The sequence below is a fragment of the Centropristis striata genome, chromosome 10 (genome assembly GCF_030273125.1).
Source record: "Centropristis striata isolate RG_2023a ecotype Rhode Island chromosome 10, C.striata_1.0, whole genome shotgun sequence".
NCBI lineage: Eukaryota > Metazoa > Chordata > Actinopteri > Perciformes > Serranidae > Centropristis > Centropristis striata.
The window spans coordinates 15,489,434-15,505,180 of NC_081526.1; the positions used below are offsets into that span (position 1 = coordinate 15,489,434).

Sequence of the window (15,747 nt, forward strand, 5' to 3'; positions counted from 1 at the left end):
CACGTCGAACTGATTTAACAAACAATGATTGCGTTGCCTTTCTTGTAAAAAACTTGCAATCAGATTTTTTAAATGGTATTTCCTGTTATGTTTCTTCATACGTCACTGCTGACCATGACGTGGTTTGGAGTTCAGTTGTAGTATATACTTTGAAATAATGTGTTTTATCAGAACTTCTTCTGTGTGTACATTTTAAAGTAAACAGCTTGCAACACTATATAAATGGTGTTCTTGTTTGCTTTCTGATCTTACCTCACCTCAGGTCACATCACTGCTCAGACGTGTCCTTCCAGAGGTTACACCAGTGCGACTCGCCAGCATCATTGGTGTGAAGGCTCTGCCACCAGCAGACATCAGTGACATCATTCACTCCACAGAGAAGGGCGACTGGAACAAGCTCTGCATCCTCGACATGTTCCTGGGCTGCATCGCAAAGGCCCTCACTGTGCAGCTGAAAGCCAAAGGCACCACCATTTCTGGCACAGCCGGCATGGCTGCAGGCAAAGGGGTCACCACGGTCACGCTGCCCATGATCTTCAACTCCAGGTGAGTTAGTTTCTGCTAGGCCCAATCAAAATTTGGAGATAATATATGAGAGTTAAAACAAAACAAACATTTGTTGATTTTCTTGTTTATTGACCTTTTCATTAATGTTCAGCTACATCCGCAGAGGAGAGAGCCACTGGTGGATGAAAGGCTCCACTCCTCCTCAGATAGCAGAGATCATCATAAAGCTGGTTAAAGACATGGCAGCTGTAAGTTCCTGTATTTTGAATCTATCTTCCCCTTTAAAGGGATAGTTAAGGTTTTTTGGAGTGGCGTTTGTTTGTGATACTTATCCATAGTCAGTATAATGCCTGCATAGAATGGCAAATTGGATGATCTTATTTTGGGGAAGCAGGAAGGAGTCCTGACATGGAAGCTAAGAAATGTACTGATGTGGCTGGGCGTAGTGGCAAACTGGATTTTAGCCCCCTAAAATGGCACACCTAAAAAATAGATCAATATCCGTTTAAGCGTACGCTATATTTATAACAATTTTACAGCTTTTCCTTGCTGTCAGAGAGCAATATCAAAGTTTATGCAAGGAGATCTGAAGCTGCCATCTATGCCCTGATCAAAACCCCCAGCCTCCATTGACAAAAGCAGTAATTTTACCTTACAGAACAAGGGAGTTACTGGAGTTACTCTGCCTTTGTTTATTAGTTTGTTTGTGTTAGTGTGACTTTGGTGTTTGTTCAAATTCACACAAAAACACAAACAAACAAACGAACCGTTAGAGGCAGCGGTAGACAGCAAATCCTGTGTTCTGCAATGTAAAATTACTGTTTTTGTCAAAGGAATCCGGTGGCTGTGAAGAGATCATAGATCATGATTAAGTTCCTACCATGTTAACTTAAAGAGGGCAGTCAAGTGGAAGGTAAATTCGTGAAAATATCTGTGCCCTACCTGCTTCTCCAAACTAACTGCCATCTACTGTAGGTAATACACTGACTATGTATAAGAATCTCATATCACCACACTTTAACTATCCCTGTAACTCTCTATGAGCCAAATTTAATATGGAACCACATTTGCCATATTTGCCATATTATAATGTTTTCATGTATTGTATTGCACTTGCTTTTTTTAGGGCCACCTTTCAGATGGTTGGTCCAGAGTCACCAAAAATGCAATAGCTGAGACCATCATAGCTCTGACCAAAATGGAGGAGGAGCATCGGTCTCCTGTACGCTGTATCGCCACCACAAGGGTACGGACTCAAATATTATCATTTGTTAAAGCATGCATCTACATTCACAAATAGTGGGTATTAATTAACTATATATCATATCCTGTTCTGTCTCATAGCTGTGGCTGGCCTTAGCTTCTCTGTGTGTGCTGGACCAGGACCACGTCGACAGGCTGTCCTCTGGTCGTTGGATGGGCAAAGACGGACAGCAGAAGCAGATGGTGAGGATATAAAAGACCAAGAGCTGCACTGTGTTAAAATAATGGACAGATAATCAAAAGAATACCAATTATATCTCCTCATTTTATTCACAGCCCATGTGTGACAATCACGATGACGGCGAGACAGCAGCCATCATCCTGTGTAACATGTGCGGCAACCTCTGCACCGACTGCGACCGCTTCCTCCACCTGCACCGACGCACGCGCTCTCACCAGAGACAGGTTAGTGCTGGTCGCTAGCATGATGATTCTTTTAATAGTTTTAACTGCTGATTAGCTTTATAATATGAATAAGTTAAGTAGTAGACTGAGCTTGTGTTTAATCTTATCCTTATGGGTGCTTTCAGGTGTTCAAGGAGGAAGAAGAGGCCATAAAGGTGGATCTCCATGAAGGCTGTGGGAGGACCAAGCTCTTCTGGCTAATGGCTCTGGCTGACTCTAAGACTATGAAGGCCATGGTGGAGTTCAGAGAGCACACAGGTAACATAGCCACAGAGCATACCTCTGAGCTTCTCTTGGGTATAAATATATATATTGCACAATGATATTCACAGGAAAGTAATTATTTTTGCAGGCAAACCAGCCTCCAGCAGCTCAGACGCCTGCAGGTTCTGTGGTACGAGGAACGGAACTGAGCTGTCTGCAGTGGGCAGCGTCTGCTCAGATCCAGACTGCCAGGTACTGAACATCAACTGTTAATAAGACAAATTAACCACTTATTATCTGGATATCTGGTAATTTCTGGAAACACAAACTGGGGTTTATTTATTTATTTTATATATTTATGTTAATGAAAACTATGGCCTAATATGATGACGAACTATAATATAACAATATACCCTTTCAAATTAAAAGCATTTTTTAAACCTGAAAATGAGTGTTTCCTTAAGCATGTTTTAAAGAGGTCTGAAAGAAGTGGTTACAAAGTACAACATAGAATATTTATTCGGATTTATTGAACAATTTTTATCATAAAAAACAAGAGCTACCCTACCACCTGCTATTTATATATGTGTCATTAAATCAAGTCAGATAGGTCGATGACGGTGAACAAGGCAAATATCGAATGATGCTGATGTTCATATGATTAATTGGTGCATCGCTATTTATTACTGTAATTCTAAAGCCTCACCAGTTGTGATGTTTGATGTTGTCTCCCTCAGGAGTATGCTAAACTGGCGTGCAGTAAAACTCATCCTTGTGGACACCCCTGTGGAGGAGTCAAGAACGAGGAGTCCTGCCTTCCGTGTCTGCATGGCTGTGACAAGAACACCGGCTGTCTGAAACAGGATGCAGACGACATGTGTATGATCTGCTTCACAGAGGCTCTCTCTGCTGCTCCTGCAGTACAGGTAGCTTTAAACATTGTGTACGGCTGTTAGAAGAATTTTGGTTCAGTTTTCTTTTCCCATTCAATGTTTAACTCTTTGTTCTGTCCTCAGCTGGACTGCACGCACGTGTTCCACCTTCAGTGCACCCGTCGTGTTCTTGAAAATCGCTGGCTTGGGCCCCGAATCACGTTTGGTTTCATGTTGTGTCCAATCTGCAAGGTAAGGCGTCACCTGAGCCTCTTTGACTGAAGAGATTAACACAACTAAACAAAGGTTGCAAACTCTTTCCACATCTTAAAGTTCATATAGCTCAGTTTGCTTGAGCGCTTTGTAGAGCAAGCTGTCTGCTGAGTGACTGTATGGTGGCTTTGTTCACTGTCATTGTTGTGAAATACTGTTGACACATACAGTTAACTCAACAGAGCTGTTTTTATTGAACGTGGGCTGGTGTGTTTGTTTCTTTGTTAACCTCCAGAACAAAATCAATCACTCGGTGATCAAGGACCTGCTCGACCCCATTAAGGAGCTCTATGAGGACGTGAGGAGAAAGGCTCTGATGAGGCTGGAGTATGAGGGTCTACATAAGAGTGAGGCAATAACTACACCAGGAGCACGTTTCCACAACGACCCTGCAGGCTTTGCCATGAACAGATATGCATACTATGTCTGCTACAAGTGCAAGAAGGTACTATATAACCTGAATTCACCTTTAATTTAGATGTTTATATTTAGGGTGTTGAAAATGAATGACTGCCGTTATTTCCAGGCCTATTTTGGAGGAGAGGCTCGCTGCGATGCGGAGGCCGGACAGGGAGATGACTACGACCCCAGTGAGCTGATCTGTGGAGCGTGCTCAGATGTCTCCAGGGCTCAGGTGGGTGAATATTACTATGGCCCATATAAAGGCATAATGTGGAAGATTTTACATTTAAATGAAAGTGCATTCGCTTTTCAGCACTGGTGGAATGTAACAAAGTACATTTACTCAAGAACTGTACTTGAGTACAATTTAGAGGTACTTGTACTTTAGTTATGTAAATGATTTTCATTTTATGTAACTATACGTCTACTTCACTTAATTTTAGAGGCAAATATTACACTTTTTACTCCACTACATTTAGCTGAAAGCTTTGGTTACTTTTCAGGTCAAGATTTTAACATGAAAAACAAGATCAATTAAAAGTGATTAGACATTTCTTTTTAATTAAAACCTCATAACAGTATATCAAGTAGTTAAAAAGAAGATTAAAATGCTGTCTACATAATGCATCAATAATAATAAGCCATCATCAGGTGATAGAACTACCATATGATGACACCATTTTTAAATCACCCATCTCAGCATCGTTTTCTGCATTATATGTTCTGTAAAAAGGCTTTCTTATTGGAGCATATTAGACAACATGTGTCTCATGATTCTTGTTTACTTGTCACCAGATGTGCTCCAAGCATGGCACAGACTTCCTGGAGTATAAATGCCGGTACTGCTGTTCGGTGGCTGTTTTCTTCTGCTTCGGCACCACGCACTTCTGCAACGCCTGCCATGATGACTTCCAGAGGATGACCAGTGTCCCCAAGGAGGAGCTGCCCCATTGTCCTGCAGGTGCTTAATCATTCTACCCACAAGATCCTTCTGAAAAAAGTTATTATTTAGACTGAGATGTTATCCTTGTGTTTCATATCACAGGTCCCAAAGGCAAGCAGTTGGAGGGTACCGAGTGTCCTTTGCATGTGGTTCACCCACCAACGGGGGAGGAATTCGCCCTGGGCTGTGGGGTGTGCAGAAATGCTCACACATTCTAAACAACATAAGACTTTACTGAAAACCAGTTTGTCTACTGTGATTTCTGGCTGCTGCTGAAGCTCAGCCGTGAAACTTGGCTCTTGCATTGTCAAGTCTCCTGGACACCGGACCAGGTGTCTGCCGTACGCCAAGAGTCCTCAGGTCTGCTCTCCTACCAACATCCGTATCCCGGGCTCTGCTACAAACCAGAGCCGTGGCTCCTTTGGATTCAGAGTAACCTGAATGAAAAAAAAGAGAACAATAGAATTTTAAAAAAGAAGAAAAAAACAAAATATCTTGTGACGTGTTTGCATGCGGCCGTTGTACTCCCTCGGCTTCTATAGACGTTGCACACCTCCTGATCACTGAAGTGTAACAATACAAGATTAAACATTGAATATGAAAACTTGCTAAAAGGCAACTGTGGATCAGCGTGGGTTTAAAAATTTAAAAAAAAGGAACAGGCCGTATTTCCAGCTTCCTAACTATAAATTTAAAATATTGTTGTATGTAAACTTTTTTCGTAATCTTGTACAGTATTCTCCACTGTCAAGTGCATCATGGGTTGACGGACAAAAAAGAAGGTGGATAAGACTGTTAAGAATATTATGTTTGGGAGGGAGGAAAATAGTGTACGATTTATCTAATCTTGTATATAATGATACTATTCAAAATAGCTGTATTCCGAAGTTGCTACTCTTCACTTCAGTTTTGTTTGATATTCTGGGTTATGTTTTGAGCCAGAACTTTTAATGAAGTGCAATACTGGGTGTGCCTCCTATTTTGCAGCTGTTTAACCTATGGAATGTATGTCAATAAAGCCACTGTACATTTTTATACAGTAGACAGTCGTGATTACCCCTCTTCTAAATGTCGGATCTCTTCTGTTGTCTGGAAATGGAAAAAGGAGGAGCCTGGCGCCTGCAGTGAATGATGGTGGATGTAAATCCTGTTTGCAGCTCTGTCAAAAAACAAAAAAAGTACCAAAATCCTACATTAATACAAAAACAAAACAAAAGACCTCACAGTGAGACTGATTACAGCTGAATGATTCGAGGGGCCAGTCTTCACACCAAATAAAATTGTGCACCTGTAATGCTTTTCCCTAGTAGGAGGCAGGGGGAGTAGGGGTCAGAGGAACAGGGTGTGGAAAAAAAGCTGCTGTTATATAAAAAGCTTAATACTTGTGAATCTGCTCTGTAATATCTGTGGTGGATGGAGTTGAATGGTAATAAACCAGGTTCTCTGTTTCGCAAAGTATACACTGTGTCATTAATGAGTGGTGACATTTACATTAAATTCCCTACTGTCACTATGGGCCTTTGATTGTTTTATACTGAAAACATAACAAGGAAAAACTACTCATAGACTTATACGAGTCATGTATACATCATCTCTGTAAAAACCTTCATCAAAAGTAAAAACTTGTGCAATTTAACAGACTAGGAAAATATAAAGATGTGTTACTCGACATTTATTTCATGGCGCCAAACTAATTCTCTCAGGTCTCAATGAATGGTAAAGTTAACCCAACGGTTTGCCTGTATTTATTGTGTAGGTTCTACACTCGATACAGGCTGATGTGTAATTATTTAGGGTATTACATTTTTATTTATTTTTTGTTGTTTGTGTGTTCCTAAAATTCATATCAGTTGCAAAGATGACATGGGTTATATGAATGGAGGAGAATTACAAGATGGCATGGTAACTGGCTAAGTAACTCTTTAAAAATGTTTTATTTTTTAATAATTATTTCACTCGTGCTGTTTAAATAAGTAGGAAGTAAATTATTTTAAAGGTGAACAAAACCCAAGAAATGTAATTTTATCTATTCATGTTTTGGGATTGTAAGCATAAAGCAAAATTGCAAAAACCTGCATGCATGACCATTAATGGCTGTGTAAGCTAAGCAGGTTTTTAATTTTCCATTTACGAAGAGCGTGCATTTATTTTGGTTAGTTTATGGGGAAAAAAAGTACTCCCATCTGCCCAAAATCTAAATATAGTATGAAAATGTCTGTCTCTCAGAAACTACAGGGGGAGCAATTAAGAATCTATGAACTAATAGCACATTACTATCAAATATATGCACAGACATGCAATGTAAAAAGAAGAAAGAAATTATTAGACACAAAGTTAATGTTTCCCAATATTTAAAAAAAAAATCCTGACTTTACTATACATAAAGTATTTTTGAATGTGATCTAAAACTTTCAAAGTTGTAGACCCACTGTTGGATATATGCCCAAAGTATGTTCATACCTTATTTATCTATGGTTCATAATACATTTCAAGACATTACAATAATCAGAACAAATGTTGTGGTATTTTTTTACTTATCACACTAAATATTGTCTTTGGGCACATCTGAAAGTTTTTGCTGCAATTTAAATCAATGCACAAATCCATTTTTTCAAATCAATTGGATCTGACTAAATTATTAAAGAGATAAAGATATTCTGAAATATCAACAGTGGTTAAAGGAAACATATTTTGTCTTAAAACTGCCAAAATGTGTGTTAATCTAGCAGTAAGTCTCTTTCATTTCAGCAAAAACAACAAAACTAGTGTGTGTGTCTGTCTGTCTGTGTGTATTTTTGTGACTACAGAGTCAGTCATCATTACAACAGAGACGATCTTCACCAACAGCCATTTCGCATTGTATTTCCCATGGTGCACCGCTGCTGTCACAACAACAACTCCTCGCCATTTCAGATTCAGGGGGCCGAGCCATAGATATCTATGGGCCGAGTAAACTCCCGCGAAGGAATTAGGTCAACCTAGCGGAGGTGTCCGTTTCTTCATTGAAAAACATACTTCATAAATTGTACTTCTTCTCTGTCGTCAAACGGTTTGGTTATCGTGCTCCGATGCGTGTTATTTGGTTGCTGCGGATGATTTTTTCCAGCCCGGGCTGAAGAAGTGTCAAGTGTCAGTTTGTCGGATTTCCCTGCTAACAAGCTAGTAAGCTAGCTGAGTGTAAACAACAAGGTAGGATGGATGGCCAAGCTGGCTAAACTGTGTTGTAGCTAAATAACTTAGTATGAAATCATCATGTAAATAAAGTCTTGACGAATTTATGGACACTATGTAATTTTGAGGCACGTGTTTTCTAAATAGCAAGCACTGCTACTTTACGTTAAAACTAACGTTAGCTAACAAGTTAACGGCTACTTTCATTGACGCTGTCGCAGCATTAGCTAGTTAACTTGGTGAGTAATTTAAGCCTTTTTTTCTTAATTCACTTCAACTTGAGCATTTATACCTGTGGACTATTAGCATAGTTAACTAATGATACGATTTTAGATGTTTTATTTTGCGTATAATATCGATATGTTGACTGCTATCTGTTTAAGCATGGACTCCGGTTAATGTCGCCTAACAATCAGGGTTCATACGGATGCTTGAAATCTTGAAAATGCTGACCTTTTAATGTTGTATTTTTAAGGTTTGAAAAGTGGTTGGATTTTGGATAAAGTGCTTGAAAATGCTTGGAATTCCTACTGTATTTCTCGTGCAATCTGACTATAGATAATCACAATGAAAAATTCAATGAAAAAAATACTAAATTAAATATTGAGATTAGCAAACTGTACTTTTGGTTGTTAAGAGTGTAATACCATCGTTGTCGGTATGGTTGAGTGAACTTACCCGTTTTAGCATGCAAGTACTCATCTAAAACATAAAACTTACAACCGTTGTAAGGTACTGGGAAAAGTTTGAAAATGGACCTTGAAAGTCTTTGAAAAGAGCTTGAATTTGACCACTGAAAAGTGTATGAACCTTGAACAACGTCTCACAAACAGTACAGACACGTTGCTTCCTGAATAAGGAACTTGATCTTACATTTATATTTTAATTGAAAGAATTGAACATATTCAAGCAGGTTACATCTTTCTTATATTGACCATACCCTTTTTCTTTTAAAATGAATATACTCATAAACAACAAGAGAAATGTATACATAAACGCAAGAAAACAAACCTCAACAAAATGACTGTTTTTGCTGAATCTAAAGTGGTCTCAATGGTCATTTTGTGACATTAAATATGTAAAACTCATTGACGTTCAAGAAGTTTCAACTGGTGAAGTGTTAAATCTATCAAGGTTGGGATCAATAAAATCCCCTGCCAATAAAACAATATTATGTCGAAATCATGATATGAGACTAGATGTCATCTTAGACTTTGGATATCATAATAAGGCATTTGTTTTGCCTTTTTCCTGTTTTAAATGCTGCATTACAGTAAAGTGTTGTAATTGTCTGAACCTACCAGAACTGTTCTTTTATTTGTCTTTACCCACTTAGTAATTTAATCCACTTTATTGATCTTTATTTATCAGAAATCATTGTAATTATTTTGTGAAAGCACCATTAGTCAACTACATAATGTCGTTGCAATATTGTAACGATAAATTGTGTTAAAAATATTGCAACATTTGATTTTTTTTTTTACATTTCATCCATCCCTAATTCAGCATTATCTACATCAGTTGAACTATAACAAGCTTGTTTCCTCCAATTTTCAGGATGAAGCGGATTAAAGGAGGAGAGGAGGACAGCAACAGCTCCTCCAGTGAGAGCCCACCAGAGGCCCACAAGAAGGTGCGGAAGCAACAGGGCGAGGACTCGGAGGCAACTGTAGCAAGTGAGACACCAGAGATTGCCTGGGCACGACTGCCTCAGGAGCTCCTACTACACATCTTCCAGTACCTTCCGCTGCTGGATCGGGCTTATGCTTCTCAGGTGTGTCGCAGGTGGAACCAAGCTTTCCACATGCCTGAGCTGTGGAGATGCTTTGAGTTTGAACTTAACCAGCCGGCCAGCTCGTACCTGAAAGCCACACACCCAGACCTCATAAAGCAGATCATAAAAAGGCACTCCAACCATCTGCAGTATGTCAGCTTCAAGGTAAGGGCGGAAAGAAAGTGTGTCCTGATTCTGGCCTGAAGTGTTTACAATTTGCTAGCACAGAGTCGTTTTAAAAGGTCTTTATTTTTCTAACTCAATCTTTGTTTTTACTTGCCAGGTGGACAGTAGTACAGAGTCTGCAGAAGCAGCATGTGACATCCTTTCCCAGTTGGTGAATTGCTCTCTGAAGACCTTGGGGCTCATTTCTACAGCCAGGCCCAGTTTCATGGAGGTTCCAAAGGTATAATTAACATAAACACGAGATGTTGCTCATCATCTTTATAAGGGAAATCAAAGGGTTATTGTAGTTAACAATTTCCTTTTAATATTCATTGCTAATTCCTTTCCTTGGGGCTATCTCTCAAGCTGTGGCTCAGTGTATTAATAGTTAACCGACAGGATAGTTTTTGTATTCTCTTCTTATCTGAGGATGGGAATGAAAAGCAGAGTCTGTTCTCATGCATGGCCAAAGATAACGATGCAATTACTTCCAGGACAGCAGAAGGACACGGGATGTTTGTCTTGCTGTTTTTATTTTGTCTCGTTATTGTAGCTTGTTACTTTCTCACACACGTATACAGTTAAGAGTGGATCATGCATTTTGTAGTTATCCTACTTGAGGAATGACGAAGTGCACTAAAGATCTAGAGTAATAGTTCAGTTTGTAGTTTTTGTCTAAACCTGAGGAGGCAGAGAGTGCTATAGCAGGTGCACCCACACAACAGATACAACTTCTTGCCAGTGTTTCCCATAGATCTGTATTGTAGGGGTGGTGAGGAACCCAATTTCCATGGGTGTTTTGTATATACTCTGGGCAGGAGCTTAAAATGTCCTTACTGTATACTGAACCTCTAAATAAATTAACTTGAAAAAGTTCTAGATGCTTTAATCAAAATGTATCAGTGCTAATATATTATTAATACCTATACTTAACATTGTTAGTGAATCTGAGCCACTTGGTTTTAATTGAATCCATGGTACTAATCTATGTTTGCTTCTGTGTGGCTGACCAAAAATCAATTTAATATGCACAGTACCCATGGGCCACCATCAATCCAAACATAACTGATTCAAATTCGGCCACCAGAAGCTAAGATCTGCTTCTGAAGCCTACTGCTTGATATTTTAATTGATTATAATTCTTCGTCCTCCCACAGTCTCATTTCATCTCAGCTCTGACTGTGGTGTTTGTCAACTCCAAATCGTTGTCTTCGCTGAAGATTGATGACACGCCGGTTGATGATCCGTCTCTGAAAGTGCTGGTGGCAAACAACAGTGACACCTTGAAACTGCTGAAGATGAGCAGCTGCCCTCACGTCTCCCCAGCAGGTACAGACACGCCTGTAGCTGTTTCAGTGCTAAGAGGAAGCAGCCTTGGCATGTTTTAGTCTGTTTTCTTTTCTTTTTTATTGTGGTTGTTGGATAATATTCAAAGCAAATATATTCAAGCCATGTCTGTATTGGATTTTCAGCCTTATGTTTTAGATTTCCTTTTTTGAGTCACGAGGCTGTAAGTGTTTTCCATCCAGTGGCTTATGTGGAGCCTGTAATTTTTTGCCCCCATTCAATGTTGTCATTTCATGTGGTGGACTTGCAGACATTGCATTATATTTCATGAATGAACTATATTTTGTTTCTCCCTCTTGCATACATTTTCCTGGAACTGTTTTGTCAGGTTTAATAACTACTGATTTAGCTGCAACTTGTCTGGCAAATCAAGCAGAGCTTTGTTTTGCTTTGGAGCAATATTTTCCTGCCATTTCTTGAACGATTCTTTATCCTTTCTGTCCATATGTGCAGGGATCCTGTGTGTGGCAGACCAGTGTCACGGCCTAAGAGAGCTTGCACTAAACTACCACCTATTGAGTGATGAACTCCTGCTGTCCCTCTCCTCTGAGAAACATGTCCACCTGGAACACTTGCGGATTGATGTGGTGAGCGAGAACCCCGGCCAGCACTTCCACACCATCAAGAAGAGCAGCTGGGATGCCATGATGCGGCACTCGCCCAAGTTCAACCTGGTCATGTACTTCTTCCTCTATGAGGACGAGTTCGGCCCATTCTTTAACGAGGAGATCCCAGTCACGCACCTGTACTTCGGTCGCTCGGTCAGTAAGGAGGTCTTAGGGCGCGTCGGCCTCCACTGCCCTCGTCTGGTGGAGCTGGTGGTGTGCGCAAACGGCCTGCGTCCTCTGGATGAGGAGCTGATCCGCATCGCCAAGCACTGCACCCAGCTGTCAGCCATTGGTCTGGGAGAGTGCGAGGTTTCCTGCAGCGCGTTTGTGGAGTTCGTCAAGATGTGTGGCAGGAGGCTTTCCCAGCTCTCCATCATGGAGGAAGTGCTGATTCCAGATCACAAATACAGCCTGGATGAGATCCACTGGGAGGTTTCTAAGCACCTGGGCCGGGTCTGGTTTCCAGACATGATGCCGACCTGGTAAAGTGAAGCCAAAGAGGCACGCAGTAATTTTAGTTTGTGGTGTCGGACATTCTCAGCCTCCATGTTTGCATAGAAAAGCCTTTAAATGCTCAGTTGTAGTGGAATGTTTGGTGCCAACATGGAGAGCACAAACGTGCAGAGCTCCCTGTGTGGAATGCAGGGCAGGGATGTATTGTGACTGCTACAAACTTATCATGTCATGCAAATCTCTGCCTGTTAGCTTAAAAATAGACTGTGGAATCCTGCTTTGCCTAATCTGGAGACGGACCTCGTCAGGCCGGCTTCTGCACATATAAAACAATCAGCACAGACCAGAGTAGGTGGAAATATATGACTAAAAACAATGTTTTTATAACTGCTAATTGAGTTATATGGACATGTAGTCAGGGTATAATAATCTATATTATGAGAGATCAGTGTGTGTGTGTGTGTGTGTGTGTGTGTGTGTGTCTGTCTCTGTGTCTGTGTATGTATGCATATGTGAATGTGTGCTTTAATGTTTTTTACATCGTGGAGTAATTTGGGACAATTAGATGCACAATTGCATGTTGTTACACTACCACTTGGCCTACTTTAATTTAGTCTGAGATAGCAGCTCTGCACTCTAACAAAACATGGCATTGGAGTTATCCAAATAGCTGCGATGTTATTTGTACATACAGAAGGCGTTTTTGTCCTGTGTCGTCGAGTGGGAGGATTAATTTTGCAGAAGAGTGGCTGGGTCCTACACCTTCATTTTAAACTAATTTAATCATAAAGAGCATTAGCAGTGTTGACGCCGTTTTGCTCTTCCTCCTCGCCCGAGCTCAGTCGTGCATCAAAACAGAAAACATGATTGTCAGAGATGTTGGCCAGGGGAGAAAAGTTAAATGTGTATATAGGTCTCTATCTTTGTGATGTGAAGGTGTACAGTGTTGATTGATGTCATGGATTTTTTTTTTTTTTGCATCAATTGGCCTGACAAGTTAATTAATTTCACAGTTATGTTTTTAAAGAAGGTTCTGTACAGTCATAGATTTCCTAAGCACCTTACATGAAACCAAATAATATTCAGGATATAACAAGTCCTTTCACCACATGAAAGCAAGGAAACAATCTTTAAATTGCTCCATTTTTTTTATCAGTTGAACCCAGAATCGAATGATAATTATCTACACAATTCTGTGGTTCTATTGAGTCAGATATCGAGGACAGTTTATTGAAGTAATTTAGCTATAATTCCGAAAAAAAAATTCTATGTAAATATAGATAGTGCACAGAAGTGGAGGTAGAAATTGGGGCGATTGCTTTGTTTTAATTCAGTAGACTTGTCCCCTGCAGCTCTTAGCTTACAATGCACGCTGAGAATGCAAAATTAAAACTTTGTGTCACTCAGGTGCATTTAATAAATATGTTTCCCTAAATAGGTTTCATTTTTATCTTCTGCTATTTGCCTGTTCAAGCTCTAAACCTTAGCTCTTTGTCGTGAATATCTGCCCTCCTGTCAGCTCACGTTTGCTCTGTATCGTGTCGCCGTATCGTATATACATACAGGAGACGAAGCAGTTTATTCATCTTGTCATTACAGAAGCTGTCTTTGCAGATATCACTAGCGCTCCTGTCCAAAACATCCATTCAGTTCAGTCGAAAAGAGATTAGACAAGTCAGATGAGTGAAACAAACTTTTTTTTCCTTTAAGAAGGAAGTTAAATGCATCTGTATATAAAACGCTGTGTGTTTTGATTATTATGAATAGAAATGTACCTATTTCTTTATTTCGCCCTCTGTCAGGGTTTGAAGTTTCCTTAACCAATGGCTCGTGTCTTTTATAAAACCAGAGTGCGAGTTATCCTTTACTAGATGGATCTTTTTCATACTGTAGTCACAAGAGAAGGTGAGCTGTGTAATTTATTGATATGGATACTGCTTTTGTAATTAATTTGTGTTTTTCAGCCATACAAAAGAAGCAATCATTAATAACCAGCAAGCAGACCAGCAGCAGGGTCAGGATTTGTTTTGGTTTTGACACTTTCACTTCTATGATTTTGTTGCATGTTGGTGGTCCAAAAGTTTGAAATCCTCTGTCACAAGCTTTAAATAATCCATAGACACACAGGAGAGACTTTAAGGAATATATTCCAAAACAAAAGCAGAAAGTGAATCAAACCATGCACTCTTCCTGCAGATGAATGCTTTTGTTTTTAACAGTGGGATAATGGTTGCTTTACACCCGCTTAAAATAAATTTAAAGAATAGTGCTGCCTGACTTCCTTTTCAGTCACAAGATCTGAATCCTACTTATAATCATGATAAAGATTTTATGAAGGGACAATGTGAAAGTTCATTTAAGAAGACCCACTCAGGCTTTGGATTAAAAAATATCTTCAGGACCTTGTAAAAGGTTGACCAAATAATAAGGTAAAATCAAGTTTTAATCAAGTCATTGAAAGTGTTAAGAGATTTCATTAGAAGAGATACAATTTGACAAAATGGTTTACCTTTTGGACAACACTGCATGTCCTTTAGATCTGCAGATAACCCAGTTTTTGAAATGTTTTTGTTTTTGTTATGTACCATGTGTTCTGGGTGATGGTTCAGTATGTAAACAAGAACCCCTGCAGCCCTACTATCACTGACAGTAATATACCTGCGCTGATTGTTTTAAAAAAAATAATTTGTGCAGTGCATTACGGTTGCATTTCTAAAGTGAAGGTTGTGTCTCAATACTGTACTGGTTTTAAACATTTTCCTGTTGTCTTTCTTGACTTTTATTGGAAACTTCAGTTGGATGATGGAAATGTTTCATTTAAATCCAGATCAAATACATCAGAAATGGTTACCTTAACCTCGGTTGTTCAGAGTGCCCTCTGGTAAGTTTTATTTGAAGTAAACTGGTGTTGACAACACCGCATTTTTAGTTTTGCTTCTGTATGGCAAATGCTTTGTCTACTTTGCTTAACTGGTCACCTGTCTTGAAATTCAAATTATTGTTTTGGACATGTGATCTCATACTGATAATAAAAAATCGTGAATGTACTCATTGCATCTTTCATTTTTATTATTTTCCACACTGCAGGCATCAGTGTAAAACAAAATGCACAAATAAGTTCCATGGAATGTAAGTGGCAATTTAAAAAAACACATTAAACCGTAAAATGAAAAAGAAAAAAATTAAACGTGTATCGTTAATTAAGGCTGGACCTGATGTGGTTTGAGGTGAGTAATTAAACGATATTAATGTGAAACGCATGTTGACCAACATTATTTGGAAGATATTTTTAGCCCTTAAATGTGAAATACAAGTGTAAAAAAACAACAGAAATTGGAAATTCTGCTGAAATATTAAAAT

The 15,747-nt window shown here is 39.4% G+C and overlaps 2 protein-coding genes across 6 annotated transcripts in view; both read left to right on the forward strand.

Moving 5' to 3' along the window:
* The window catches only part of mycbp2 (MYC binding protein 2), a 67,059-nt gene extending 61,155 nt beyond the window's left edge, over positions 1–5,904 (forward strand). For all 5 annotated transcript variants that reach the window (XM_059343572.1, XM_059343574.1, XM_059343575.1 and 2 more), the window contains 13 exons: positions 263–546; positions 659–755; positions 1,634–1,753; positions 1,852–1,953; positions 2,047–2,175; positions 2,301–2,433; positions 2,528–2,631; positions 3,117–3,305; positions 3,396–3,503; positions 3,760–3,969; positions 4,051–4,158; positions 4,722–4,887; positions 4,972–5,904. In XM_059343572.1, the coding sequence (XP_059199555.1) occupies positions 263–546; positions 659–755; positions 1,634–1,753; positions 1,852–1,953; positions 2,047–2,175; positions 2,301–2,433; positions 2,528–2,631; positions 3,117–3,305; positions 3,396–3,503; positions 3,760–3,969; positions 4,051–4,158; positions 4,722–4,887; positions 4,972–5,087 (1,866 nt within the window). In that variant the 3' untranslated portion in view covers positions 5,088–5,904. The remainder of the gene's footprint in view (positions 1–262; positions 547–658; positions 756–1,633; positions 1,754–1,851; positions 1,954–2,046; positions 2,176–2,300; positions 2,434–2,527; positions 2,632–3,116; positions 3,306–3,395; positions 3,504–3,759; positions 3,970–4,050; positions 4,159–4,721; positions 4,888–4,971) is intronic.
* Positions 5,905–7,773: 1,869 nt separating this feature from the next.
* fbxl3a (F-box and leucine-rich repeat protein 3a) lies at positions 7,774–15,434 on the forward strand. Its single transcript, XM_059342637.1, has 5 exons — positions 7,774–8,058; positions 9,598–9,979; positions 10,098–10,220; positions 11,137–11,308; positions 11,780–15,434. The coding sequence occupies exons 2-5, from the start codon at positions 9,599–9,601 to the stop codon at positions 12,418–12,420; spliced, it is 1,317 nt and encodes a 438-aa protein (XP_059198620.1). The 5' UTR covers positions 7,774–8,058; position 9,598; the 3' UTR covers positions 12,421–15,434.
* Positions 15,435–15,747: the final 313 nt, after the last annotated feature.

What these genes read in the sequence shown, in the direction of transcription:
- fbxl3a (XM_059342637.1), top strand. Translation starts at nt 9,599, where the DNA reads ATGAAGCGGATTAAAGGAGGAGAGGAGGACAGCAACAGCTCCTCCAGT. An exon ending in TGCAGTATGTCAGCTTCAAG is followed by an intron (nt 9,980 to 10,097) that starts GTAAGGGCGGAA and finishes TTTACTTGCCAG; the next exon opens with GTGGACAGTAGTACAGAGTC. An exon ending in GTTTCATGGAGGTTCCAAAG is followed by an intron (nt 10,221 to 11,136) that starts GTATAATTAACA and finishes GTCCTCCCACAG; the next exon opens with TCTCATTTCATCTCAGCTCT.